The 26535-nt window shown below is 45.9% G+C and overlaps 2 protein-coding genes across 6 annotated transcripts in view; one reads left to right on the top strand and one right to left on the bottom strand.

Moving 5' to 3' along the window:
• Positions 1-21208, top strand: part of INPP5A (inositol polyphosphate-5-phosphatase A) — a 244062-nt gene extending 222854 nt beyond the window's left edge. For 3 of the 5 annotated variants that reach the window (XM_075424000.1, XM_075424004.1, XM_075424001.1), the window contains exons 13-15: positions 13717-13828; positions 18107-18175; positions 19623-21208. In XM_075424000.1, the coding sequence (XP_075280115.1) occupies positions 13717-13828; positions 18107-18175; positions 19623-19844 (403 nt within the window). In that variant the 3' untranslated portion in view covers positions 19845-21208. Of the gene's footprint in view, positions 1-13716; positions 13829-18106; positions 18176-19441; positions 19530-19622 lie in introns of all 5 variants that reach the window. The other 2 variants (XM_075424002.1, XM_075424003.1) reach the window with 2 other exon arrangements.
• Positions 21209-23367: 2159 nt separating this feature from the next.
• On the bottom strand, positions 23368-25863 carry NKX6-2 (NK6 homeobox 2). The gene is made up of 3 exons (XM_075424429.1): positions 25404-25863; positions 24895-25067; positions 23368-24183 (listed from the first exon to the last, which is right to left on the bottom strand). The coding sequence occupies exons 1-3, from the start codon at positions 25816-25818 to the stop codon at positions 23935-23937; spliced, it is 837 nt and encodes a 278-aa protein (XP_075280544.1). The 5' UTR covers positions 25819-25863; the 3' UTR covers positions 23368-23934.
• Positions 25864-26535: the final 672 nt, after the last annotated feature.

Below are 26535 nucleotides of genomic sequence, written 5' to 3' on the forward strand. Positions count from 1 at the left end.
AGACATAGTATCTCGGCTAAAACAGTACTGAATTCGTACTACATTTCACATGTCTCAAAAAATGAAAGATCGGTTAGGACAGTTTTCTCTTTCTTTCATTTGCTTCGTCATTTGTGCATACAGTGAATTGCCGAATTTGCACACAGAGTTCTACAAATCAATAGCACAGTTGCATTCGTCTTACTTGTAAATTTTTCCCTCAGAAAGCATGCTTGAGATTCAGTGTACTCTTGAGGTAAATGGAAAAGGTCACATCCCTTTGAGTTGCAGCAGACTCAGTTACTTATAAATTCATTTTTTTATCAGCATAAACTTTTTGTTCTCTGGACTACCATGAGATCTTGTTGATACACCACCATAGCTGGCCTGGGGTTGAAAGCTTTACTCCTTCGAGTCGGTGATGGTTTTGTGGCTAACCAGTGGGGTCAAAATTTCACCCTGAGCAGTTTTCTTTGTTTTTACACCACTGCTTGAGCAGCGTTACACCACGATCCAGATACCTCAGGTATAAATATGGATAGGTAGAAGCGTGCCGCATTGTTACTGACCCGTGCTTTACCTTGATTGCCTGCATCACACCATGTGCAGCATGAGATCCTAGTCCTAGCCTCCCAGCCAGCGCTGGCTGGGGACCTGACACACCCAGTGTCATAAGAAGAATTCTTTCAGCTTTGTTGTGAAGGAAAACCACTGGTTTTATAGCATAAAAATTAGCAAAGTCCTAATTAAAATAAGAAGTGAGAAAGCAGTCTCTTTTCATGGCGCCAGGCTTCACGGTCAATGCATGAGACAGAGCTACTTTCTTGAAGCGGAAAGCCTGGAGTTAAGCTAGCTCTGATCAGCGCTTTTGTCGAGAACCCTGGGCAGTGAACCCAGTCCTGGATTCTCACGCCTTAGTCCCCGTTCCTGCTCATTTCACCAGCACCGTCACACGTTCGTGCACTGTACGGATCTCCACTTCAAGACTGTGAAAACTCATTCAGATACAGAGGGTGACCAGAATTTTTTTTCTCTAACAGTATTTTTCTCAGTTATGACTGTACAAGTATTTCGGAATTTATTTTTGAGTCTGTGGGTACAAAAATGGGGGTAAACATAGTGCTGCTCTAGAAAGTGTGTGGAAGTTTTGGTGTCCTCAAAATGTTAATGTACTTAATAGTACAGACTGAGAAAATGATCAAACCCGATTCTTGCATATTCTCAGTTTTCATTTAAAATTATGAAAGAAGTTCTTCTGTTGTAATAATCTGAATGGAGAGGATGTTTTTGTACATTTCTGTGTTTTAATTGTTTTATATTAATATATCTGCATCTTTTACAATTAATTTCTCTGTCCCTTCTCCTTGATTTCAAATGAAGCCATGACAGTCATGTAGGCATATATTTTTATACTGGTAAGAATGTTTTGAAAGGAAATCACTATACTTTGCTCTTTAGATTAACCTTTTTATAAGCAAGTTGTTGTCCAAAATTTTCATACTCCTTTTTAAAAGTTATAATATCACCTCATAAAGCACCACAAGTTTTGCATGACATCACGTCACGATGCTGTGGTGTTTAGTGGATCCGGTCTGGAAGCAGCCTCCTTGGGACACCGATGACAAGACAGCAGCGTGCTTGGTTCTCAGGGGGAACGAACTGCTAAATTGCCTTAATATGTTGATAAAAATCCCCCGTATTCCTGAATGTTAGGGAAACTGACCTTCCATGAGACTTTACAGGAGCGATAGGGAAGAGTTACCACTCTTGCTGTCTAGGATTTAGGGAAAACAAGAAGATTAGTAACTGAGAAACACAAAACAGAAGGCATTTTTAATGTGCTTTCTCGTAAAATAGACCATTTAGAGTATGAAAAAGTGCAAATTGTCTGTTATAAAAAACCCTCAAGATTCTTCTTATCTTTTGATTTAGGTCTCTGAAATTCTTAAGTTGTCAGACCTTCTTTGTTCCAGGTTTTTATAGATAGCATTTCAATATAAGTAGTCATAGAGATGTTGACTTCTCGAGTAATTTTCTAACTACAAAATGCCATAATGGAGTGATGATGTGTTGTAATATTTCTTTGATTTTTATTGTTCATCATTGTATTTATAGTTGTTCATTTCATTATGCTCTTCAAAATTCAGGTACAATGTGCTTTTCTGTAGTTTGTTACCTTCTCTTTTCAGTCGATTGTAAACTACATTCAATAATCAGTGAGAGCATTTAAGTCTTACCACTTGTTAGAGAAAACATCTCAGGAATCATTATTCACAGGTCCTGGCAAAAAATCAGGTCTTTGTCAATTTCTGGCTACTGTATCATACTTTTTAATACCAGCTTTTAAAAACTGAATTTTATATAAACCCTTTCTTACTTTCTTTCTAGTCCCTGTGCTAATGGTTTCTAAAAGTAAAATTTTGATGTAGTAAATATCAAATGAAAAGTTACTTCTTAATTCTGTAGAGAGAGGAGACCCTGTACTGAGACAAGAATACTTTAATTTTTTTTTTTTTACTACTGCACAGATAATTCTGTGAAGAAATTGCAATACTAGAGGCCTCTGTCCCTGCATTGCTTTGTTTGCCAAGTCTAGACAGCCATGGAGAAAGTAAGACCATTGCTGTACAGCTGTCTTTTCACCGTTTGGCGTTTAAAAGAGAACCAAAACTAACTAACTAACAATGAGAATTTAATCATCAAAATGGTTTTCAGTAACAAACTAACTATGCAAATCTTCCATGCTTTTTGATCCTTTGAGTGAGGACCCACCTTTGTTTAAACCCTCTGTGAGAGGGTGTGTTGACTATCCGTTATGAAAGGCTGCATAAAAATGCAGTGTAGCTAAATTAATATAACCTTGTAGTTCTGGCTTATATCACTAAAAGCCAGGACAGTCAATTCTATATTTAGAAAAGCTATTTTTCAAGGCTTTATAAGTTAACGATGACCATTAAAATTTATCGCGGGTTGAAACTTGACGTGAGAGGCTTCAAAACAAGAAGTAAAATGCTTACTTCCCTTTGGTTCACAACACGATTACGAAAGAAAACCACCCTGTCAGGCTGTTGGATGAGTATTTTCCTACCCATGTAGCGTGTCTGCTTTGGGTTATTCTTTTGAGTACAGCAGGCACAAGGTGAAAAAGACAAAGCACAAAAGTAGAGGATGCTGTCACCCCACGGCCAGCCATCCACCTGTAAGGGGAGGAGCGGAGGCGAGCTCTGCTCTCAGGGTTGCTTCTGCGTTTCGCAGGAAACAATCACTGGATAAAAGATGAAAAACAATTCTAGGAGTGGAGACCAGAGCCTTGGCGTGGCTGATAAGATGGCAGGTGAAAGAGGAATTTTCAGAATTACCACTTTGGCCTTAGCTGGGTGTAAATTAAATTGAAGTTCTTTGTTTTTATCTAGCTGTTAATCCACAATTTGACTTTTTTTCTGCCCTTTCGAAACAACAGTGCACTTCTAAGTTTTCAAACTGCTAAGCAATATGCAAATGGCATTTGTTGGATTTTAAGTAAATACTTTAATGTTTTTAATCATAGATTAATTTTGGTAGGTATAGATCATAATTATATATTATAATAGTTCTATGAGAATTTATAGTGTATCATAGTTATAAATTGAAGTTGTAGCTATAAATGGAATAGTATTAAGGCAACACAGTAAATTCATGTTAATGTATATGCAAATGGGTTTCCACAAGGTCTTGATAGACTCTGTGTTAGTGAATGTTAGCTGCAGGACTCCTTCCAGTCAGCTTTGTGTGTAGGAATGATTCCAAAGCCACTTCTGAACTCTCCTACCAGCCACGTCTGAAAATAGCATTTCTGCAGGCATACTTAGGGAACTCAAAACAAAGCAAAACTATTGTTCTTCTCCAGTGCAGAACTGTAATTTAGCTTAAGACCATATGTCTGCTTGATCTTACATGACTTCGTCCTCCTGCCTTGCGTGACAATCCTCCTGCAGCACGGAGGGAATGGTGGTCAGGCAGCCGCCCTCAAAAACACTCAGAACAAAGCCTTGCCTGAGCACGGCACTCACAGCATCTGCTTAATTTGCAAGGCTGTCTCCTCTCTGATCAGCAGGGCACTTAGTATCTAGGCATTTCTCTAAATTCCTCCTCAATTCTGCATTCCTTTTAATTCTTTAAGTGCGTACTTAAATTGTATCAGCTTGCCATCGTGTGTGATCCGTGCATCACAGAGACGCGTGCTAGTGATGCAGTGAATGAACTTCCAAGGAAAAAAGTCCTAGCCTGCTAGCTCGCAACCTGGACATACTGAAGCCATTTTACCCCAGGTCAGCAGCCTCTGCCCACGGGTGTTCCCTGGCACATTCTTGCACTTCACAGTTGGGATCGCCAGGAACCTGCCAAGGGAGAGGGTTCTGCAGAAAACGCAGCCATCACTCCCCGCCAGCAGGGAAAACAGCCGGAGTCGGGCGGCCCTCTCCGCAGTCCAGAAGTTGTCCTCTTCACAGCCCACCCGTTTCCTCATCTGACTTCGCTTGAACCGGAGACAGAAGTAACAAACCATGCTGCCTTCAGCAGCAGCAAATCTTTCCTCGATCCTCCTGGCATTTGCCAAAAAGCAAAGGCAGGCAGGAAGAGGAATCACAGCTTAATAAGGAATCACAGGCTGCGTTACAAGTCTGGTATCTTTACACAGAATATAAAGACCCCTTCTAACGGAGTATTTTTCAGACATTATTCACCCACTCCTTTACTCCAATATTTTGAGACCTTTTACTTTCTGTAGTGAATATTCATGTTTTCGTCTGATTACCCTTTGTAATGTTATGTAGCCCATAGCAACCTTGGCCATTGGAGGCTAAATACAATTCAGAATTTTAAACTCTGCAAGCTCTGTCAGTCACAGGCTGAACAGCCTGGCCATGAGCAAACAGCAAGCCCAGTGTGAGGCTGGAAAAGAGTTTGTGGCAGTCAGCAATCATTGGAAAAGGCAGTAGGTGTGAAAAAAGCAGTAACGACATTGTGGTCAGTCAATATACAGGTGGGCAATTGTTACCTTTATCACAGTTCTCCATTAATTATTATAATTATTCTTGTAGCTGTTGTATAGCAAAGATAGGAGCTGACTTTAGCAAGAGTTCACACCCACCTACAAGGTTTGCTTTCAGATAAGTCTGCATGCACAGTAATCTCAGGTATTAATCATTCTCTTAAAGTGACCTGCTCTTGTTTGTTGTTGCATTAGGCTGTCATGTAATTTACTGGTTGGACATATATTTGTGTCTTAGGTACCCTCTGTGTGATATTTTTCTGAAGCAGACCCTCTGCACTGGCAATATCTTGACTTTGACGTCTCTCGCCAGGAGACAGACTGAATCTCATTTACTCCTGGAAGAGTGTTCTACTTGGGAATTCTCGCTGGCTTTGGTCCCTTATTCTGCCGGACTCCTGTTTCATCTACAGTCTGTTTAGTCTCTACTTTTGTATTTTGTCCCATGACCTTTTTTATTCTAGTAGGTTGCACAGTGATAGATACTTTTTTTTTTTTTCTGATCTAATTTGTACTAGAGAGTGAGGCAGTCTGCTCTCCGTGAAGCAAAGCCATTTTCGGATGTGGTCGCTTGTTCCTCCTCTGCTGCAGAGACCATCCAGAGAAGAGCAGCTCTGCCTTTTGTACCCAGCCCTGTGGGTGCCATTGTACATATCCCAGCCGTCGCCCTTGGGTGCGAAATGGGAAGACAAGGTGATGGTTTAGATTTCGACAGGCTGCCTTTGCTTACCGGTGTCCTCACCAATTGCCCCGTGTGTTTTCAGAGTATACAAACCACCCGCTGCCAGGACTGGTGCAGTACTCCTGAAGCAAACAGGGTTACCGTTTCTTAGAATATGACCTCAGTAATGCTTCTGGGTCCTGCTGTCTCACAAAAGGCAGAGTTGGGCACTCAAATAGATGAAAAATTGTTCAAACCCCGGATGAGTTTTATGCTTGCGTTATCAGTTACTTTTATAATGTGATTTTTCTGCCAGTTAAGAATTATTTTTACATCAAGTAGAAATACTTCATACTCGTACATGCACTGTATAACACCTTCCAGGTATCAGTGAGGTATCTTAAACAGCCCATGGATCCCTCAGATCCTGAGGAACAGTTTCCCACGGGATGCTGTGTCCTTGTCCAGGTTCTTCCTGCATCTAATGCCGGAGCACAGAAACAGCTTCCCAGCTGGAAGCAGAAAAGATAGCTGTCATTTCCTCCAAAACAATGAGAATTTAATCATCAAAATGGTTTTCAGAAAGCTGTTACAATGAAGTAACAAAGTTTCAAGGAGTGAGCATTACTTTATGCCATGTGTAAGGTGAGGATTTCAAACCGTGCTGCAAGCAGAAAGTAACACAGATTCTAAACAGATTATGGCCTTTGCTGTTAACCACGGTGCTCGCTGTATTCGTCTGAAAGTGCTGTTGGAACGCCCAGTAGTTTGAAACCTGAACCTTGTCCCACCTGTTGCCTCAGCTTTGCAGTAATTTTCTTCTGGTGCAAGAATTTGTAGATTATAACCCGAAAGTAACTTACTCTAAACCAGGCACTTTCCCAGGAAAGACATGTCGCTCAGTGACAGTCATACGCAGTAACATCAGCCAGTTTTGCTGAAATGAGCCAGCACTGGGTCCTTCCCAACAAGCCAACGTTATTCATCGTTACGTTTATCCGGTTGTAACAGCAGTGGTATTACATAGGTTCAGTGGAGTACAACATTATTGTTATTAAAGCAATAGAGCACGTCGCTCATTGTCCACTCGCTGAGGCATCAGTGTTCCTGAGTAATCCATTTTTGTTAGCTGGGCCTCCCCACGACACCCGCAGGGAGCAGCAGTGCCCGGCGCACCCGGCGCGGTCAGCCGTGTGTCAGCCTCTCGCCCCCGGACGGGCGAAACCCCGGGCAGAGGGGGCTGGTGGCCGGCTGTGCACCTTCACACGGTCGCTGCGGTTTAGCCACGGGGCGTTCGCCATCGGTGAGGGGAGGTTTTCTCTGTGGGGGTCGTTCTGGGCGGAAGGCAAAGGGGCAGTTGCTGGAAGAAGAAAGGGTCTCTGGGTTTCTTTTTTTTTAACTGGAAAAGGTGCAGACTTCCACTGGTGATACGGAAGTGTTAACTCCAAAGCATATTATAGACCTGTATTTTCCAAAGAAGCATGTTAAGCCAAAAAGCAATATGCCCAACATAAATCTATAAAAAAGATTCAGAGAAAAACATCATGTTGTTCACCTTCCTGTTTTGTGTGGTGCCCGGAGTAGTGGCTCGAGTCCTGTTTACCCTTCTTACCCTTTGCTGCTGGATTGCCCCGGTGACCCCCTCTTTTTGTTGTCACCTTTGACTCTGATTGTTGGTGTGATCACCATGGTGTTAGTGTAGCCTTAGCAAGTAGCAGCTGTTTAACGCATTGTACTTTAACTACTGTGTTTGCAGGACGGTGTTTACCCTCCTGATTTGGCTTAAGTGAGGTGCATATCGTGGCCGGTTAGCTCAGCAGAGCATCGTGAAGGCTGATTAGTATTTTGGTACATATGAAGCAGCTAATTCAATTCAAACAGCAATGTGTCTTACTGCTTAGCTTTAACTATCTGCTGCCTAAGATGAACATATGAAGATAAATTACATGGGGTCATTTGTTAGCAAAAGAACTAGGGCACCCAAATCTCCCTTGGAAATATAAAATCATAGTTCAATCTGGAGGAAGAAACTAATGATCTGGAAGCTGACAAAGATTAGATGTCATATTTTCATTGGTCAAATGGCATTTTGTTGAAATCACACTTGTGTACCAGCTCACACTAATGCTGAGTTGGGACCTTGTCAATTAAAAATATCAAAATATTTTTATTTATATCTTTGGCCTTAACAACTTTTGAAGCACCCAAAGCTTGAACTGGCAGCCTGCGTCCACTGTCCTTGCTTTTGGTAAAAGCATCTTAGACAATCTGAAAGTGTGTCAGAGCTAAAGGTAAATTGGTTCCACATTTTCGTAGAGAAAATGAAAATAATTTTCTGATTAAAAGTGGTCAGGATTTTTTCCCATTCAAAGTTCTCTCTCAATATCATATGTAAATAGAAAGACTTAAAAGTGAGAGAAGGTTTAGTGAATGCAAAGACTCAGACCGAACTTCAAAAATAAAACGGACCAGATCAGAACTGTGTCTCAGCTCTTCACATAAAGAGCTCAGTTTTCATCAATGCTTTATAATTCCGTCCGATCTCAAATGTTTTGTATTAGAAACAATTCAGTGATATAAAATATCATGACAATTAATAGATGAGAACAAATGGTATTTGAATAGGAGATTATTTCCACTCCCTGAGACACGATAAAGTTTGCCTAAACATCTGCGTGTGAATCTAGACATAGGATGCACAGTTTTTCAGAACGACCTTACTGTTCTAAAGAGGATTACATAGCTTAATTTTTCCCCACTGGTGCCTAGTGGATGCTGTCACGCTTCCCGCGGCACTGCTGGAAATGTCCTGACCATAGAAAGCAGCATCCCTAAAGCGACACCAAGACGCGCTGTCAGCAGCAGGGCATAGTCGCTGTGTTCACTGTGTGCACAAACGAGCTGGGAGGCAGAACTGCATGTGACAGACAGCGTTTAAAGGTAATGACACTCCAAAGTGAATTAATTGTTTCCTGTTAGAAAGTACATTTCACCCATCCCAGTAACACATTTTATCCGTTCTTACACAAGAGAAGGGTTCATTAGGAGCATTTTTCCTGACTGGAAATGCCAGTTAAGAAGACATTTATATACACAGCATTGTTGGCTTGTGGTCCGCGTTAAGACACTGCTGACAGGATGGTTTATGATGTCAGAAGATTTTTCACCCTGCAGTAAGTATTTTTGTAAAGGTGTCCAGTCATCTTTGACAATACCTGTCAACAGCAATCGTGCAGTAATATTACTGACACTATTAATGGTTATTTTCCCCATACAATTGCTAAGTAGCTCTCATCCGTATTAGCTCTAATCCCTGTCGTTCGTTGGTCAGCCTGCTGCTTATTAACAGAGTTAGTTAACAATTCCTCAAAGTGTTTGGTTAAATTTTGACAACATCAAGGATTATATAAATGATATTACTTTAATTAGTACTTTTTGGAAATTTTATTCAGAAAACCCACCTGACAGTAATCCTGGTTAAATAAAATGAGTGTAACTGAAACAAAAGTTTGTGAAATAAGGTGGGAAAGAAGCTAGAAGGAGCATCCTGAGGGAAAATAAATTCCGAACAACTGGAGGTAAATCGTGCAAGCCTCTCGCATGGATGTTCCAGCTCCAGAACTGCCTGTCTGTCCATCATCCAGAGGCGTATGCAGTCAAAGTATGTTTTGCATAACTCTGCTGGCTGGCATACACAGAGAATAACAGGCAATTTTTGCTATTTGTTATTCAGCTAACATGAGTGGTTAAGGTCCTAAATTTTGACTTTGTCACTGTTTTAAACAGGGCAGATAAGTTGTTACATATGGAATTCCTCATTTCTCCATTTGTATTTTTAAATATATATAATCTAGTATGTGTAAAAAAATGTCAGTAACCATACTGAATATTAAAGTTTGGAAATGTGTACAGTGTTAACTTACCTGTAGCACCTGTGTGTGTTAGCATTATATCTATTTATCATTTGCTCATCAGTGGTACCTAGAGGCCTATATCTGTTATGTCATCATTTTTACATGAGCACTCACTATTCATTCTCAAGATCACTGTTTTCTACACACTGCAGAAGATAGATTATGATTGAGGCAGAATGGTACTAAAAAAAATAAGACATTCTTTCGTGTCTAGTCATGAGACTGACAGAGCTGGTTCTCCCTTTTTCTCTGCAACAGTCACAGTTCCGAAGGTCAAGACTAATAACGCATGCACAGAAAGGTGGCATGATGCTTACCCTCTAGGAGATTAACACTGGAATTTTTAGCTTTTGATTATTTGGTGTAGAGTCCTTAAAATTACTTTTGTCAGATCTGCAGTTGTTTTTATGGAGTCTGTAACTGTTTATACAATTTACAGATCAGAAAATCTGTTAACTGGAACTATTAACTGAGTTTTGAATTAAGAACTGTGAGTTCCTTATTTGCCAGGGTTGAGTGTGTTAAAAGAGGCTGGAGATGGCAGCAAAACAAAGCAATTTTAATGCACTTGATAGTAGACAATCTTATGCTTAATGTCTTTTGGAAGATGTGTATTACAAGAATAGTTCTGCTTTTTGCATGCACACAAATTCGTGTTATTCTTTAAAAGAGACTCTTTATGCTTTACCTCAAAGAAGCAGGTGAGAAGTGAGGTTGAAAGGAAGGAAAAGAGGAGGTAGCTCATGAAGCCACCCTAGAGAAAACAAAAAGTTAATAGTCAAATAGAGGTGTGTATTACCATGCTTGTATCTTGTTAGCCCGTTGAAGTCGGTGGAAGTATTTTCCAGTTTCTTGAGTACCATCTTGAGTCTGTGCTGTCTGGGTGGCTGCTGTATTGGAAGAAGCAAAAGGGATGTTGTGTCTTTATGTCCTGCTTTTTCTGAAATACGTGCTCCACTGTTAGTTGTCGTGTTGGGCACTGTGCAGCCTTCATGGTCGTGGGGCCAAGCTTGCCAATGTCAGGAGCCGTGTGCTCGCAGGGAGCGCAGGATCGTACCCAAAGGCTGCGTTCGGGTGACAGCTGTTGTGTACCAGACTGAAATGGAGTGCTGTTGTGTGGGGCAGTTCTGAGGCGCTGGGCATTTTCCTTGTGCCTTTGATTTTTGCAACGTCTCTCTGTTACGGCAGCACCAGAATCATCAGCATGGCTTCCTGAAATGCTTATGCATCTGTCTGTCTCCTCTTTCAATTGCTTCTATTGACTGGTTTTAAATCCATCAGCTGGTGGGAAGACATCTGAATGAGGTAACATCATGTAAGACACCAGAGTATCCGTAGGAGAGAAAACCCTTATAAACGCTCCAACCAAGTAAAAGCTTCAGAGTTCACAAGAAGATGATCTGATTCTGGAAGCAGTCACACTGTTTTCATTCCGCTGTTCATTGAACTACAGAACAGGATGATGGAGACAACTACTGGAGCGTATGTTGTTTGAAAAGTTTTATTCTGGAGTAGTATACATTCGGCAGTATGTTTCATGAAAATTTCTTCAGTGATAGTCTGAGCTAATAGAGCTTTTCTTTGCAAAAATCTGTTTAAGATAAATGGCATATAATAAACTGAACTATCCTCTCCCCAAAATCATTTAAGTCATAATACAGAACCCCTCAGCAATTTTGAGCCGTATTTAGCTATGATCACCTTTTGAGCCCATCTGCAAAAGAAGCCTGCTTACTCCAAAGTATTTGTGACCCTTCTAGAGCATCAAGAAGGAGAGCAAATAGTTTTCCTTTGTTTTTTTGGGGAGGCAGGAAGGGGGCGATATCTAGTTAGGATTTTTTATTACATGTATGTCAGCATTTTGCTGAGAGTAAGACTTGGCCAAGCCAAAGAGGCAGTGGTGGGAAGGGAGAAGCCTCATGCACTGGAGTGCAGCGGACAGAATGCTCCACACTTCGGGCCTGAAGGAAGAATGCTGCCGTATAAAAAGAAGAGCTTGCCCCACTTTGTTGTATTAAATTATTACCTACAGATTATTTTGTCTGGATAACTTTTGCAACGTGTATTTTTATCTCTGTCCAAGCATTAGAGATCTGATTTGTCAAAAATTTGTAAACTACAGTAATTTCTTGACTGGGTGAGTGGTGGTAAAGACCTTAAAAAATTGGCAGAAGTTTTCACCCTCTGAAAATGTTAAGATCAATAAAGCAAACTGATAAATAGCATTTCACAGAATATAGGCTCTCGGATGAAATGCACCAACACATAGCAGTAACAGATCATTCCGGGTACAGAACGTCATACTTCAAAAGCCATACAGTTAGTACTGGAAAAGGAAGGATTATATGAAATGTGATTGACACTTACACCTTATGTCATAAAAAGTAGCTTTAGTTATGTGGCGTTCTTCAGTAACTAAAGTAAGAGGTTACCAGAAAAAGTCAAGCCTTAAATTGCAGACAAAGAGCTTCTACGACCAGTAGTATTTCATCATCAAAATATTTCACAGACACTCAGAAATAAGCTGTACTTCTGTATGTCAGTGAAGCAGCAAATTGAATTCTCATAATATGTTTTGAAAATGAGTCTTGTTAGGTTTGATGAGGTGGAAAAGGTACTGAGATCACTGGTTTGTTCCAATACGTTCAGTACGCTTTGCTTGGATGTTTGCCATGGCTAATCTTTAATGGCAGTGTAGCTTGTAAACCCATTTGGTAGAAAGCTCTATGTCTCAGTTTCAGACTATCACACCAAGCAGGGTGGTAAACAAGTTTCTCTTCAAGCATGCAAACTCTTTTGTTACAATACCAGAAAGTTTGTTTTAACACACATATCAGGAAAACCACAATGTTTCTTTATGAATTCAGGAATGAGCAGAATAAAATGCAAATGTAGATTTAAATACATCCACACATACATATGTAGGTAATGCACACCAGCTTTACGGGTTTTGTTTAAAGATATCTATCAAGGACAAACTTCAATTCAGTCAGGCCTGATACTCAAGAAATTGAGGCTGTCACAAACCCTCTGGATTTCTCCCAAACCCCGCTTTGGCTACTTACCCATTTTGGAAATGGTCTGGGGAAACAGGGGGCCTTACAGCATGATAAGCCATCATCAAATTCAAAGTTCCATCATATTAAACTAGCGAGAACATTTGGATAAAATGAGGAAAACTTTGGCCTCAGCCTCCTGACAGTTGAACCAGAGGTTACCAGTTCAGGGGCTTTAGGCGATTTCAGCCTGTGGACTCCCACAGGCATGCTGAGTTAACTTACTTTAGGCCATTCTGTAGGTTAAACTAAACACTTGCTGTTGCCTTTTAAACTAAGTTAGAATGCACTGGAGATCCCATAGCACTTTCAGAATGACCGCACGGCTTAACTACCATTTGATCAGCTTCTGTTCCAGACGTCATTACAAAATAATTTACTTTTTTTAACACAATTTCATACAAAGGTTCAGAATCTGATGTAGTCAGCATCGTTTTCCTTAAACCACATAACTAATTTCTTGATTCTGAAGAAATCCCCTGAAAAACCTGGTTTCTTGTTATACCTTCCTTTCTGTCAGCATTTGAGAATCCGTACCAGTGGGTTTTGTGTACAGCTGCAGAGATCCCAGTGCTCTGAACTCTGTTTTCTGTTAAATTATTCCTGGATAGCTCTCCTTGAGACAGTCGTGCAAAGAAATCCCATGAGATGAACCTTTTTGTTTCCTAGGTTTCCTTTTTCATCTTCTGCCTATTCGTTTTCCATAGTCATAGCCAACAGCCTACTCTGTACCTGAGTTCATATTGAACGGATTTTCATACTTTCACATAGACGAATAATCTGCTGTCTTTAAACACTCTCACGTGCAAAAATGCAAGGTAGGAGGTGAGAGTTTTGAAACTGTATGTGTCTTAACATGTTGGCCTAAAGTAGGGTTGTGGATACAAGAAGAGAAATAGAGAAGGAGCATATGAGAAAGAAAGGGGGAGGACAAAAGAAAGACAAGTGAGTATGAGAGGGTCTAGAAGAGCTGCTTTTTGTCAGTTAAATGTTTTAATCAGCGTAGTCATTCGAGCCAGAGGTTTCAGGGTGCTTTGCAAAAAGTTGCTGATGGTTGTGATTGCGATTTGTTTGCAGTTACCCATACAGCGAGGACTCTAGCCAGGGAAAGCAGTACATGAACACGAGGTGTCCAGCGTGGTGCGACAGAATCCTGATGTCCCATTCAGCCAAGGAGCTCATTCTGAAAGTAAGTACAGGCCTGCAGCCCTCCCACCGCCTCTGCGGTGTGTTTGTCTTCAGCAAAGGTAGGTAGGGCTGACACACTTCTGCTTGTCCTTCAATTTTCAGTTGCCAGTAGCAAACACTCGCCAAGCTGGAGACAGCATACTGTGGCAATAATAAACTGTTACGCCTCCAGTGGTTTCCAGCCAAGAATGTGGATTTGTCCCAGTTAACCCACTGGCAGTTACCAAAGCATGAGCTTTCACAACTGCTTCTTTTGGTATCTGAGCTGCCAACGCTGGCTGCCTGTGATCTCTCCTGTGCTGCTTCTGTACGTGTCAGTGCTGTACTGGGATATACAGCACTGGGAAACTGTGCCTGCTTTAAAAACAAATAACAAAATGAAAAAACCTCCATCAGTCCCCTAATCTGGTCCATTCTATGGTAACAAAAGTAACAGTACTGCCCTTACTAAGGATTCAGCGCAGATGCAGACAGAAGTACCTAGGTGTGGCTGCTGACTTGAGGAGCAAAGCTACTGAAGGAAAAACCTGTGTGACAACAGCTGGAGGTACCCAAGGTACAAGCGTGTTGAGTTTAGGTTCCCTCTGTTGCTGGTGGTGAGAACTGGATTTCCCAAGAACACGTCAGATCCTAGACAGGCCAGATCTCCTATCACTGTCCCCTGAATGAAGGCAGAGCCTCTGGTAGGCGCCTAAATTGGTGCACCAAGTACCTAAATTTAGGCATTCCATTAGAGCTTTAAAAATATGATTGTTCAACAGTTTTAGGACATGTAGTTCCTCTTGGGATTTTAGTGTATAGAGGTAAACTTGGTGATGCTCTATCCAAGGTTAAATGACCTAAATACAGTTCAGGAGCCTTCCAATTTTCCTTGCCTCTCGTTTTCTGTCTCCTGCTTACTCCGCTCTGCTCTCCTCCTTTGCTTGGAAACACTGAACCAGGTCAGCCACTTACGTGTGCAAACTTACACAGCCTCTGGTTTTTCCTGGGTTCTCGTTCATGGCGACTAGAGACCCGTCCTGGTTACGCTGGCTGTCAGTTGTTCTAAAGGACCAAGAACGCATCAGGAAATCAGTGTATGATACAAAGAGGTCTCATCCATGCCCTTCTGCTCTGAGCTAAATTTTTCCTGCTGTGCTAGCCATGGTCAGGAGCGCGATGCAAGAAGGATCATGCTGTGACTTTTCAGCACTGTGGCACTGAGGTTATCTCGCTGACCAGACTGTATGATGGTCTCACACATGACAGACTTACCAAACCTATAATTGCCCAAAGTCGTGTGTCTGTCTGTATGTTCCCATATAACTAATGCAGTTTAATAAGAGCGAATTGCTGAAAATGCTCTTTGCAAAGAAATCCATATTCTGCAACTTCGTCGCACTTTTTTTTTTTCTGTTTAAATTAATGAAACCCATGAAACTTGCTCTCCTGAAGTTTATAACCTTCTGTTTCTCTCTCTCACCAGGGTTATTTATCTCATGATTAGACTGTTTGCTTTGCAGTGTATAACTCACTGAGAGACTGAGAACATTTTTTCCATAGCTACTCAAATTTCAATTAAAATATATGAGGAAGTGTCTGCATGATATCTTGAAGTTTCGCCCGAAATTTTTGACAATGCGCATACTGCAGTATCTAATTAAAAAAAAATGTGAAGCTAAGAGGAGTACAGGCTTTATAGTGAAATAATTATGTCAACATCAATGTTACTTGATCTTCTTATACAGAAATATCATATGAAAAAGTGAGACTTCACCCGAAATGTTACAGATAGTAGTTGGCGCCCATGAAATTCCTAAAGAACAAAGGATTAAAACCATGGAAAGAGTGGCCGATGAGGGAAGATTTTTTTTTTTAAGCTATGAATAAGGAGATAGAAGTGTACACAAAGGCTTGAAGCGTGTAAACAGTGCAGAGGGAAAGGAATTCTTTCAGATTATCTAGGGGGGTATAACTTGGATATAATGGGAGAAAATTAAACAAAGGAAAACAAAGTTAGAGCATTAAAGAGATTTCTGACTGTGAGGTCACTTAGTCCAGTTCTTAGTCTCTATGGAGCAGAACCTCAGTCAGTTGGATCATTCAAAGCTTACTTTCAAAAAATGCATATAGTTTTGTCTCTGCAGCTTTGCATTTGCAAAGTATGAGCACGCATTTTGGAACATCTCCAGAGATGCATGTGCAGAATTACAGATGTAGGTGAGGCCAAACTGGGATGGTTGTTTAACTCGCTGAGTCTCTACCGAGAAAGGAGTTATCTTACCCAGCCCAAAACCAAACTGTAATTCTGGCCCATAAAACTTACTGAAAATATTCAGTAGAAAAGAATGCTGAACTGATAGAGGAAAGGGCAAATTGACCTTACAAGTTTTTGTGGTTCTACACAGTGAGCAGTGTTTGCCTTGCCATTGAGAATTTATTCCATTGCACAGACTTACAATTCAAAGCTTGAAAAGGAACTGTGAAGAAAGTAAAAACAACTTTTAATTAACTGATTACACTGCAACAAATTCTTGAAATATAAATATGTACAGATTTTTAAAGAATTTTTGGTTGTAACTAGCTACTGAATATTCTTATGCAGGTAGTTGTTTTGCTGCATTAATTTTTCTTGTAGGCAAATAAAAAAAGAAACTTAGCAATTCCGTATTTTATTTCAAGCAAAAATTGCAGTAAATCTGCATTTTAGTCCTATTGAAAGAAGGGATAGTGTGCACAAATTGCCACATTGTACAGTGTGTTCAGCTACACAGTAGACATTACAGATTGTACAGACATGGGGCTGTAAACAGCTTTCATGCAACATCATCTATCATGCTATGGTCGGTTACCTCACCATCATGTTATTTTATGCTTCCTGAGCCCTAAAACACCAAAGGTTGCCCACTGCGAGGGAGCTGCGCTGATGCCTGATAGCATGAAGTAATGAATGCTCAGCCAAGTGTATATTGTTTCTGCTTGTGCACCGCTGTAATTTGTTTATCTGTCTAAAGATTATGCAGTTGAAAATCCACAATTTTATGCTGCCTTTGTAAATTATCAAGTCGCTTTTGATGAATGTATCCCCACTTCCGATGCTGGTGGCATTATGATCTTGAAATATTGGAAAGTGCTCATGCATACAATGCAGAAGGTTATGTTTTTGTATTTTTGGCAGACAACCATGCTATAAAGTAAATCTGACCTTAAGCTTCCTTACTGCGTTAAAGATAATTCAGTTTTAACTTTATAGTCCTAAATGCTACTGTTTATATAAAGTTATTGCCCAGTCAGACTTGACTGATTGCAGATGAGAAAGTCTTGACTGTTCCATACAAAATAAATTAGTATTGCCAACTAGTTTAGAGCACATCTGTGATTGTATTAGAGACTTGAGAGTGTGCAGATCGCAGATTTAATTAGTTTGTAGGAATTGTTTAGCATAATAAGAAATTGTCTTATATGGGAATGTATTTGTATTTATTCCTGAAGTACTGTGCTAGAGAATCAAAACAGATTCTCAAAATCATGTTTATTGCAAATGGCAGAAAGATCAGTACATTTTATTATTCATTAAGCTATAAATGCTAAAGAAGTCAGTATATAAGGATAAAGTTCAACACGGAACAAAGTGAAAGCAATTCATAATAGAGACTGGAGGAATGTCGTCTTTTATTTGCTGATTTTCTTAAAATCACTTCATGCCCTTTTTCAGATGAAATGTGTCTCATAGAAATGGTTAAAGATTATACTCATAAACTGTAAATAATTCATTCATCTCTCTGAACAGTTAAAATCACCTATATGATGAAATCAAAGGCTCTTAGAAGGCAATGTGGATTGCATTTAACTCAGAGAACAACATACATTGCACCTAATTCATTAAAAATAGTATGTTGTTCTTAAAAAAGGAGCAGCCACACATGCTGGCTGCATTTCGCTGGCAAAAGGCTGGAATGCAGTCATGACAGAGTCATTCATTTAATCTGTCCAAGGGTTGCTCTCTAAAATTTCTTGAGGTCCCAGAAGCAAGGAGTACATGCACTGATTTCATCCATTATTTCACATGGACAAATTGCACAAATTACTGCAAGCAGTACCGACCATAAAAATGCATTCTACATGGTCTTTCTCTGGAGAAGCCAAGCAACGATGTGTTAATATTGCTTCACTCAGAAACTGGTTTGAACTATTTGCATAGATTATTTCCATATTTCTTTGTTTCTGTAATCTGCAGAATACTCCAACTGACTAGTATTTTGTTGTGTTTTGTGTGTTTGGTTGTGTTTTTTTTTACTAGTCAGAAAACGATGAGAAGATAGTAATATATGACCACATTGGGCCAAATGTCTGCATGGGGGATCACAAGGTAATTAAATTAAACATTTTAGTATTGTATCTTCTAAGTCTTTTTTATCAGGAGGATGAATGTATGCACTAGTTTCTGTTAATGTTATGTTTAAGTCGACTGTATCTCTGTCATGTTTTTATTTAGTCTCAAAGGTGTTTTCAGGTTTAATTCAACTGAAATCAGCCACTGTGTTAGAGTAGATACTTGTATGAAATCAAATAAAGAAGAGGGTGATGTGCACTAGAATGAAAAGCGTGGTACAATACAAAATGAAGAGCAGCAGCTGTCTGCGCACTTGCAATTATTCTTGTAAAGCAGAATTATTTTCATTGGGTTATCAAAATTGCTTCCAAAGCATAGTTTCTGTTAATGTGGTGCCCAGCTGCTTATTAGGAAAATAGCACATTGGGCAGTTCCATATTTAAGCAACGAGTGGGGAAAAAGGATAAAGAATTACGTAAATGCCAGTTGTTCAAATGAAGAAAAAGACGTGAATTTTACAGTCTTCTCTGCTGAAGATGCCAGATGGAAAGCTAACCTAGAAATGCAGCGAAGCTGAGTGTTTGCTTTAGCCTATATAAAACCCATATAAAACCTCAATGAGAAACTTGCCAAAACTTGCAAACTGTACGACAGTGGTGATGTGTCGGTCCTAGAGACAGTGCTAAGGCTCTGGAGTGATTCGGTGACGGATAATGGGTAATTACGTGTGGGTACGCATGTATACACATAAATCCAAAGTCACAAATATAAACCTGCATTTCCTTTCACGGTCAGAGTTCTTGTGAGACAGAATATTGTTTTTCTAAGGAAGAATACACTTAAAATACTTGGTCCAGAATCAAAGTCAGATTTTCAAATGCAGGCATTTACTAATCTCTCAGTAAAATGAAAAGTTTCGTGTGTCAGCAGCTGCAGGACAGCCAGTTCAGAAGCAGTAGTTTTGGTTTCTTTTGTCACCGGTGCGCTTAACAGGAATTTTTTTAGCATGGCACTTTCAGTGGAGCTAATTCTGTGATAAAAGGGAGTTGTGTATGGGACCCAATCCTCTTCCCACAGGAAGCAGTGGCAAATTTTCCCTTAGATTTCAGTGGGAGCAGAGATCTGTAAGGAGATTATATAGTCTCTTGTGCATTTTCTGCTTAGATTAATCCGAAAAATTACTGCATCATTTTGTTTCCAGTCATAGAGGAGTTTTTGTTGTGTTTACTACTGACTGTAAAAAAAAAAAAAAAAGTTTGTATTTCAAACGTGTAACTTCTATTTCTCCCTGACTCGCTGCAGCCTGTGTTCCTGTCCTTTCGAATAGCTGCTGGGGCAGGTAAACCTATTGCAAATGTGCACAAGTGTTGTGTCGTGCAGTGATGTGGTGGTAAATATCATTTTTTTCCTTCACGTTTATATTTTCTACATCATTTCCCCTGTGTTTATTTTTCTTTTTAAAAAAATGCCAATTCTGCAACAGGAAAAAGATGCCTACGAAATGAGAAGATTTTCCGTGAAACCACACTGTAGCGAGGAGGGAAGGAACGCGCAGCATACTGAAATACATAATCGTAACAACTGTGTCGATAAATCAAGTCCCGAGTGCCACATTTTTAGACTGCCGATCGTACACTATGCTTCAGCATCCGGACTCTGTTCGAGAAAAGCCTCACATACCTCACTGTCTTGTATGTTCATGTGACATCAAGTAGAAACATGGAATTATTTTTTATATATATGTCACAATTCTGTTGCCAAAACTAAATAGACAGCAGAGATGTTATGTATTTTAGATTTCACAACTTTCAACTTTTAATAAGTGTTTGTCGATGTGGAAAAGCTATTTCAGCATATTATAGACTTTTAAAGGCGTCGTGCCTAACATTATGTATCTTTACCACTTTGGGGTTTTGTACATTGGATTGTATAAATAGAGATATTGATGGTTTTAAATGGTATTTTCTTTGTTGACCAAGGCTTATGGTTTGTGTTTTAGTTCTAGTATTTTGTTTTTCATTTTTATAATTTTTTGTCTCATGTTATTTACTATACTGCCATGTTACATGGTTTTTGAATCACACAGCAGCTGCTTTCTATACATGCATATATGTGTGTATATATATGTATGTGTGTGTATATATACACAGATATATAAATAATTTATAAACCTGACCAAAACTTACGCTAATTATACTTTCCAATATGAATGCTTGAGAGTGCCATATCAGCAGTTAGTGTTGGAGCCTTAGCAGGTTTAGTTAAGTGTACATCAACAACCAACATTTATATAATAAATAATATATAGCAGTGCCATCCTGGATACAGATATATAGCATACTATATAGCACATATATTAGCAGTTTCACTTTGCTACTCCTATAATCCCTTCTTTCTATGTAATATTAAGGATTGAATGTGAAGTTCTTAGCTAGGTTTGGGTGTAACTTTCCAGACTTTTGTAAACTGTTTTTGTCCGTCTTTTGTTACTGTTTTATGGTGCCAAGTATTCTATATTGAAACAATAACAACATGGGAGAAGAAAATATAATAGTCTGCTTCAGGTAGCAACTGTATTGGACACAAGACTGTATTTGTACAGTGTTAAAGAAGGAAAGAAAAAACTGTAAATTTTCCTGGTTAGTAGCTCAGTACAGCCTACAATATAATCTTGTTACGAGCATTTTTCTCCTACCACTAAATACAATATTAAAAGGTGATTAGGGAGTCTGTTGATGAAACACAAATGTACGTTTTATTGATTTAATTTAGAACACTACAGAGTTCATGGACTGCGTGATGGCATTAGATTGATGCTTGATTTTGGTATAAATCACTACCACTGAGAATGATTTGATGTCCGCTGGCAGAGTGTTTTCTCAGCAGCAGGATCTGGGTTTCTGTCAAGTACCGTTGCCGAAGGGCGCCTGCAGCTCGGAGTTGTTCCTGTGCCACGTTGCGTTGTAACCACGCAGTGATTGTGCTGAAGCGAACTCAACTCATGATGACTTTGAAGGCCTTTGGAAACGAGTACTCTGGTTCTCAAGCAATAAAACTGATCCTGGTGAATCTGGCTGCGTCTGTCCCTTTAACGCCGGCGCGAGGGGCTGCGGGGAAGTTACCGAATTGTCACATTTCTTACGAGGGAGCTACCGGTTCGTCTCCTGCCAGTTAACGGGGTTACTTTTCACATGAAAACCTGTGTAACAGAGCGCCGGTCTGGGCTGATCGAAACACAGCCCGCGCCGAGGGAAAGGCGGGCGGGAGCGCGCTGGAGCGGCCGCGCCGGCCTGCGGGGTGGCTGCGGGGTGGCTGAGCTGCGCGGGCTGCTGCGAGGGGCCGGGCCCAGCAGCGCGGGGAGGCCGCGGGAGGGCTGCTGCCTGTCCCCGTTCCGCCGGAGCCGTCGGGAGACGGCGGGTGGCCCCCGGTGACCCGCCGAGGCGGTTCGCTGAAAGAGCCCCGGGTGGGACCTGCGGGAAGTCGTGAAACGCAGCTTCAGCGCCCGAACGGACACCGGGGGCGGGGGGCTCGCGCGGGGCGCCGTGCTGCGGGGGGAGGGGAGGGGAGGGGTGTTAACGGGCTGCGGGGTGTCCCCGGGCTGCGGGGGTGTGTGTTAACGGGCTTCGCTCCCGTCTACCGAGGCGGCGGGCAGGCCCCGTTCCCGCCCGGTGCCCGCCCGCCCAAGCCCGTCGCTCCGCTGTGCGGGGCCGCCCGCAGTACTGAGCCCCGAGCAGCTCCCTCCGCCGAGGGCCGACCCCCGTGCCTGGGGCTCGCCCGTTTAACGCAGCGCGGAAAGCAGCAGGGGCGAACCGTCCCGGCCTCCGAGCGCGGGCGGAGCCGCATCCCATCCGCTTCCCTTCGGGGCCGCGGAAGCGGCTCCGGGTCTCCGCTGCGGTCCCCGCGCCGTGCCTCCGTACCTTCAAAGCCGAGATGAAGCTTAATTTCTAAACTTCATTTACTCCGTCTGTAGCCGCGGCACGACTCGAGCGAGGTCTCGCCAAGCCCCTGCTTTCAGTGAGGGGGGATCTGCGGAACCCCGTCCCCTGCCCTACTCTGCCCCGAGGAGCTGCTCGGACCCGAGCGGAACACATCAACACGGCCGCAGCGCTCGTCCCGGGAGCCGGAACCGGGACCGGAGGCGGGAGTGGAGCCGCCGGCCGGGCCCCGCGCTGCGGCGGGCGGACGCAGGACAGCGCGGCTGCGGTGCCGGGGCAGCGGGACTTGCCACCGGGCCGTGCCCGCAGTGCGGCCGTTGCGTGTGCTCGGGCTGCGAAGCAGCAGCTGAGGCACGGAAGGAAAAGAACGTCTCGGTCATTAAAAAAAGGTAAAAAAGGCAGCTTGGCGACGAGGGGGACTCACTCGTCGGGCCTCGAATATGCCCGAGAGGAGAAGAGCGGAGCCTTGGGCACCTCCACCTGGCTCTCGTTACGGGCAGGTCGTAAACACAGCCCGCGGTGCGGGGACGCTGATGCCGAGCGGGCGGGCGCGGGACCTGTGCGGGAAGGCGGCGGAGACGGTGCTGGTAGACACACACCCCCCCCACCCCCCCCCCTTCCCCCAGCGAGCTCAGCGAGCTCGTCTTCGGGGTTTTCGCAGCTTCCGGAGAGCTCGGTGGGAGGTGTCCGTCACCACCCCCACCACCCCCCCCCCCCCCCCCCCCCCCCCCCGACCCCCAGCCCCCCCACGAGCTGAGCACATCACCCGCCCGCGGCCACCGGCCCCTGAACGCGGCAGGTTCAAGGCTGCGCGCTCGGCCAGTCCGGCGCTGGTACCCTCCTCTCACCGGGGGCGGGGGGGGTGGAGGGGGTCCTGCTGGCGGCAGCGAGCCCGGCTCCCGGCCGTGCTGTCGGGGCAGCCGCCCTCGGGGCCCCGGGCGGGGGGCTCTCGCGGCCCTTCCCGCTGGCCCGGCCGCCCCAGCGCTGCCTCTTCCCCTCGCCGAGCGGCGGGGCCGGGCGACCGGCGGCCGCGGGTCTCACACCGGCGGGGCCGCCCGGAGCAGAGGGGCGGTGGCGGGCGGCCCCCGGACCAGCGAAGCGAGGGCCAGGAAGGACTCGGTGCCCCCCGCGCCCTCCTGGCCGAGTCCCGAAGAGCGGAGGCGAATCCCGCCCCCACCGCGCTCGGCGGCAGAGCCCCGGCCCCCTCCCTCCCCCCCGGAGGCTCAGCGGGAGGGGGACCGCCGACGCGTAACGCGACGCTGGAAGAAAGTCTCCGAAAGGAGAAGCTCGTTAAATAATTTATTGATTTATACAAAGTCTTCGCAACCCGTGTGGAGACGTCCTTTGATCGCAGTGTAAAAATCAAGCGCCCGTTTTGCTCTCGTGCTTTTTGGGGGTTGTTTTCCGTTTTGATATTATTGAGCATAAAATCCAGAGGCAGGAGAAATCAAACCACCGAAACACTGAGTAGAGGGAGGGAGTGAAAGAAAACAGCCGTTTTTACAATAGAAATATACATCACAAAATCCGAAATTTACTATATACAAGGTGGTTGAGCTCGGATTTGGCGACCTATACAAAACGTAACGAAACCTGATTGTTAGGAGCAGGAACCCGGCACGAAGGCTAAGAGGAGGAGGGGCAGACCGTAAAGGGACACAAAACAAAACCCCAAAAGTTGGGAAAAATTCCTCTGAAATTTACACCGATGAGAAGGAAAATAAATTCCATAACTTATTCTGTAAAAAATATATACATTTCACATACATCTTCGGCTGTACAGCACGTCACTCCGAACACCCGGTTACGGTCGCTCTTGGCCGCCGTGCCCTCGGCAGCCGTCGGTGCCCACGCCCACCCTCACAAGGTGTCCGAGCTGGTGCTGCAGGGGCTGACAAGGGACAGGTTCGCGGATTTGTGCTTTTTCAATAGCCTTGTGATTTTTTCGTCGTCTGAGTTGGGGTCCAGGGGCTTGTTGTATTCGTCGTCGTCCTCGTTGTCCGAGCTCTCCTTCAGCTTCTCCGTCTCGGAGTCGTGCTTCTTCTTCGCCGAGGCCATCTCCGCCGCGTGCCGCTTCCGCCACTTGGTCCGTCTGTTCTGGAACCAGACCTGGCACCGGCACCGGGCGCGGCTCAGCCCCGACAGCGGCACCGCTACCAGCACCGGCCCCGGCCCTCCCCTCCCCCGGCCGCGGGTCCCCGGCACAGCCACCGGCACCGGCACCAGCCCTCCCCTCCCTCCCCCCACCGCGGGTCCCCGGGCAGCAGCGGGGGCGGGGGGGGTGGGGGGGGTGGGTCGCGGTGGCAGCGCCTGGGTCCCCCCCGCCCGACCCCGCCGCCAGCCGAGGCCGCGCACCGGGAGGAGCAGCGCTTTCGCGGAACAACTGTCTGCTGAAAACGGAATATGGTGCCCGGAATAAAACAAGTATTTTCCAGCTCCGCGGGCGCTCCGGCGCGCCCGAAGTCCGTGCGAGAAAATTCGCGCGGTTGTGCCAGGTAAAGCCGCGCCCGTTACCGGTCACCGCCTCCGCGGAAAGCTGACCCGTTGAGAGCAACTACCTGCGGGGGGACCCTTTCGATCTGGGGGCCGGCTTGGGGCTTGGTTTCGTTTCAATACCGATTACATCGATTTTTCTTAAATCGTTCGCAGCGCAAATAACTCTAAGCACAAAATAACTGACGTAGAAACTGGCGAAAATTTACCCAGTAGCCAAACGTAATTTAAATTAAAACCGACTCCGAGAAGATCTCCGTACGGCCGCGCGGTTTTCGCCTCGCCGACGGCTGCCCCGGCGGGGGGAGAGGGGCCGGGGGGACCTACCTTCACCTGGCTCTCAGTCATCCCCAGCGAGTAGGCGAGGCGGGCTCTCTCCGGTCCCGCCAGGTATTTCGTCTGCTCGAAGGTTTTCTCCAGCGCGAAAATCTGCTGCCCGGAGAAAGTCGGCCGGGAGTGCTTCTTCTTGCCGTCCTTGTCCAAAACCATCCCCGCCTGAGCTGGAAGCGGGCGAGAGACAGCTCCGTCGGGGACGGGTCCGCACCGCGCCCAGCCCGGAGCCAGGTGCCCGCCCTGGGCTACGCGGGGAGCGGGCTGCGGCGGGCCGGGACTCCGCCAGCGCCGGGCACCGCCGGGATCCGGCCCGGGGACATCGCGGGGCGCGGTGGCGGGACGAGCTGACCAGCACCGGCCGGCCCCGGGCCTCCCTCCCCCGGGGCGCCGCGCCCGCGGCCTCCGCCGAGCCGCCCGCCCCGTCTGCTGCGCCGGACCCCCGGGGCGGGGGGGGAGGGGGCAGCACCGCGGGCGCGCGCCCCGCCGGGACCGGCCGCACTTACCGGGACAGGCGAGCCGGGGGTCTCTCCAGGGAGAGCCCTGCACCACTCCCGGCCAGAAGATGGGCGGCCGCCCCGGCAGCTCGGCCAGTGGCTTCGGGTAGCGGGAGACGGCGGCGGGGCCGAAGTAGACCCCGGCCGAAGCCGCCAGTCCGTTGATGCGGGGCAGCCCGCCCAGCAGCCCGCCGGCCGCGCCCACCGGCCGTCCCAGGATGTCGCTGATCCCGTGCGGGGTCCCCAACGGGAGCTGCGTGTTGAGCCCGCCCAGGGCCGGCGCCTTGAAGCCGGAGGGGTTCTGCAGGGCGTAGGGGAAGAGCGAGGTCTTCATCTCGGCCATGTTGTGCAGCGCGGCCAGCGGCGTGCTGCTGAGGACGAAGGCGCTCTGGCGATTAGCATCCATCGGCCCCGCCGCTAACATCCGCGGGCATCAGCGAGCGCCGTCCCCCGGCCCCGCCGGCTCCGGCCCCGCTGCGGCCCCGCGCCAGAAGCGCCGGGCGGGACGCGGCTCCGCGCAGCTTGCGGGTCCGGGGCGGCGGCGGGCGCCGAACTTCCGTCGGGAGCGGGGGGAACCCCGCGCGCTGCCCCGCGCGCCGCCAACTTCCAGGCCGGAGCGCGGAGAACACCGAGCGGCGCGGAGGGAGCCCCGGGGAGAACGGCCCCGCGCCGACGGGCTGCGGCTCCGCGCCGGGCCCAGCGGGAGGGAGGCGATGGGAAGGGGGGCCGGGCTGGGCGCCTCGCCTCGGCCGCGCGTCCCGGCGGTGGCGGCAGCGGGGGAGCCTCGGCGCCGCGCCCCGGGGCGCAGATAACCGCGCGGGCACCTGCGAGCTCCGCGCCCATTGGGCGGCCGCCTCCCCGCGCCGCCGCCGCGGCCCAATCGGCGGGCGGCGTGCGTCCAGCCCCCCCCCACCCCGACACGTCACCGCCGGCCCGGGCGCCGAGGGAGCGCGCGGGGCCGCACGTGGCCGCGCCGCGGCCGCCGGGACCCCGCCCGGGCCCCGCCCCGCCCCGCCGCCCCAGGCCCTTCAAGCCGGGAGCGGCCGCCGGTTCCTCGCTGCGCAGCGGGAGCCGCCTCCGAGCCCGAAAGGGTCCCGGCTGCGGGAGCCGCGCCCGCGGCGGCGGGGCCGGGAGGGCGGCC

The sequence above is a fragment of the Opisthocomus hoazin genome, chromosome 6 (assembly GCF_030867145.1).
Source record: "Opisthocomus hoazin isolate bOpiHoa1 chromosome 6, bOpiHoa1.hap1, whole genome shotgun sequence".
In the NCBI taxonomy this organism is placed as follows: domain Eukaryota; kingdom Metazoa; phylum Chordata; class Aves; order Opisthocomiformes; family Opisthocomidae; genus Opisthocomus; species Opisthocomus hoazin.

Excerpts from the sequence above, each read along its gene's own strand:
- NKX6-2 (XM_075424429.1), bottom strand. The coding sequence starts at position 25,818 with ATGTTAGCGGCGGGGCCGATGGATGCTAATCGCCAGAGCGCCTTCGTC. Across the intron at positions 25,068-25,403 it reads CCCCCGGCTCGCCTGTCCCG|CTCAGGCGGGGATGGTTTTG; the intron begins GTAAGTGCGGCC and ends GCCCGCTTCCAG. Across the intron at positions 24,184-24,894 it reads TGACTGAGAGCCAGGTGAAG|GTCTGGTTCCAGAACAGACG; the intron begins GTAGGTCCCCCC and ends TGCCGGTGCCAG.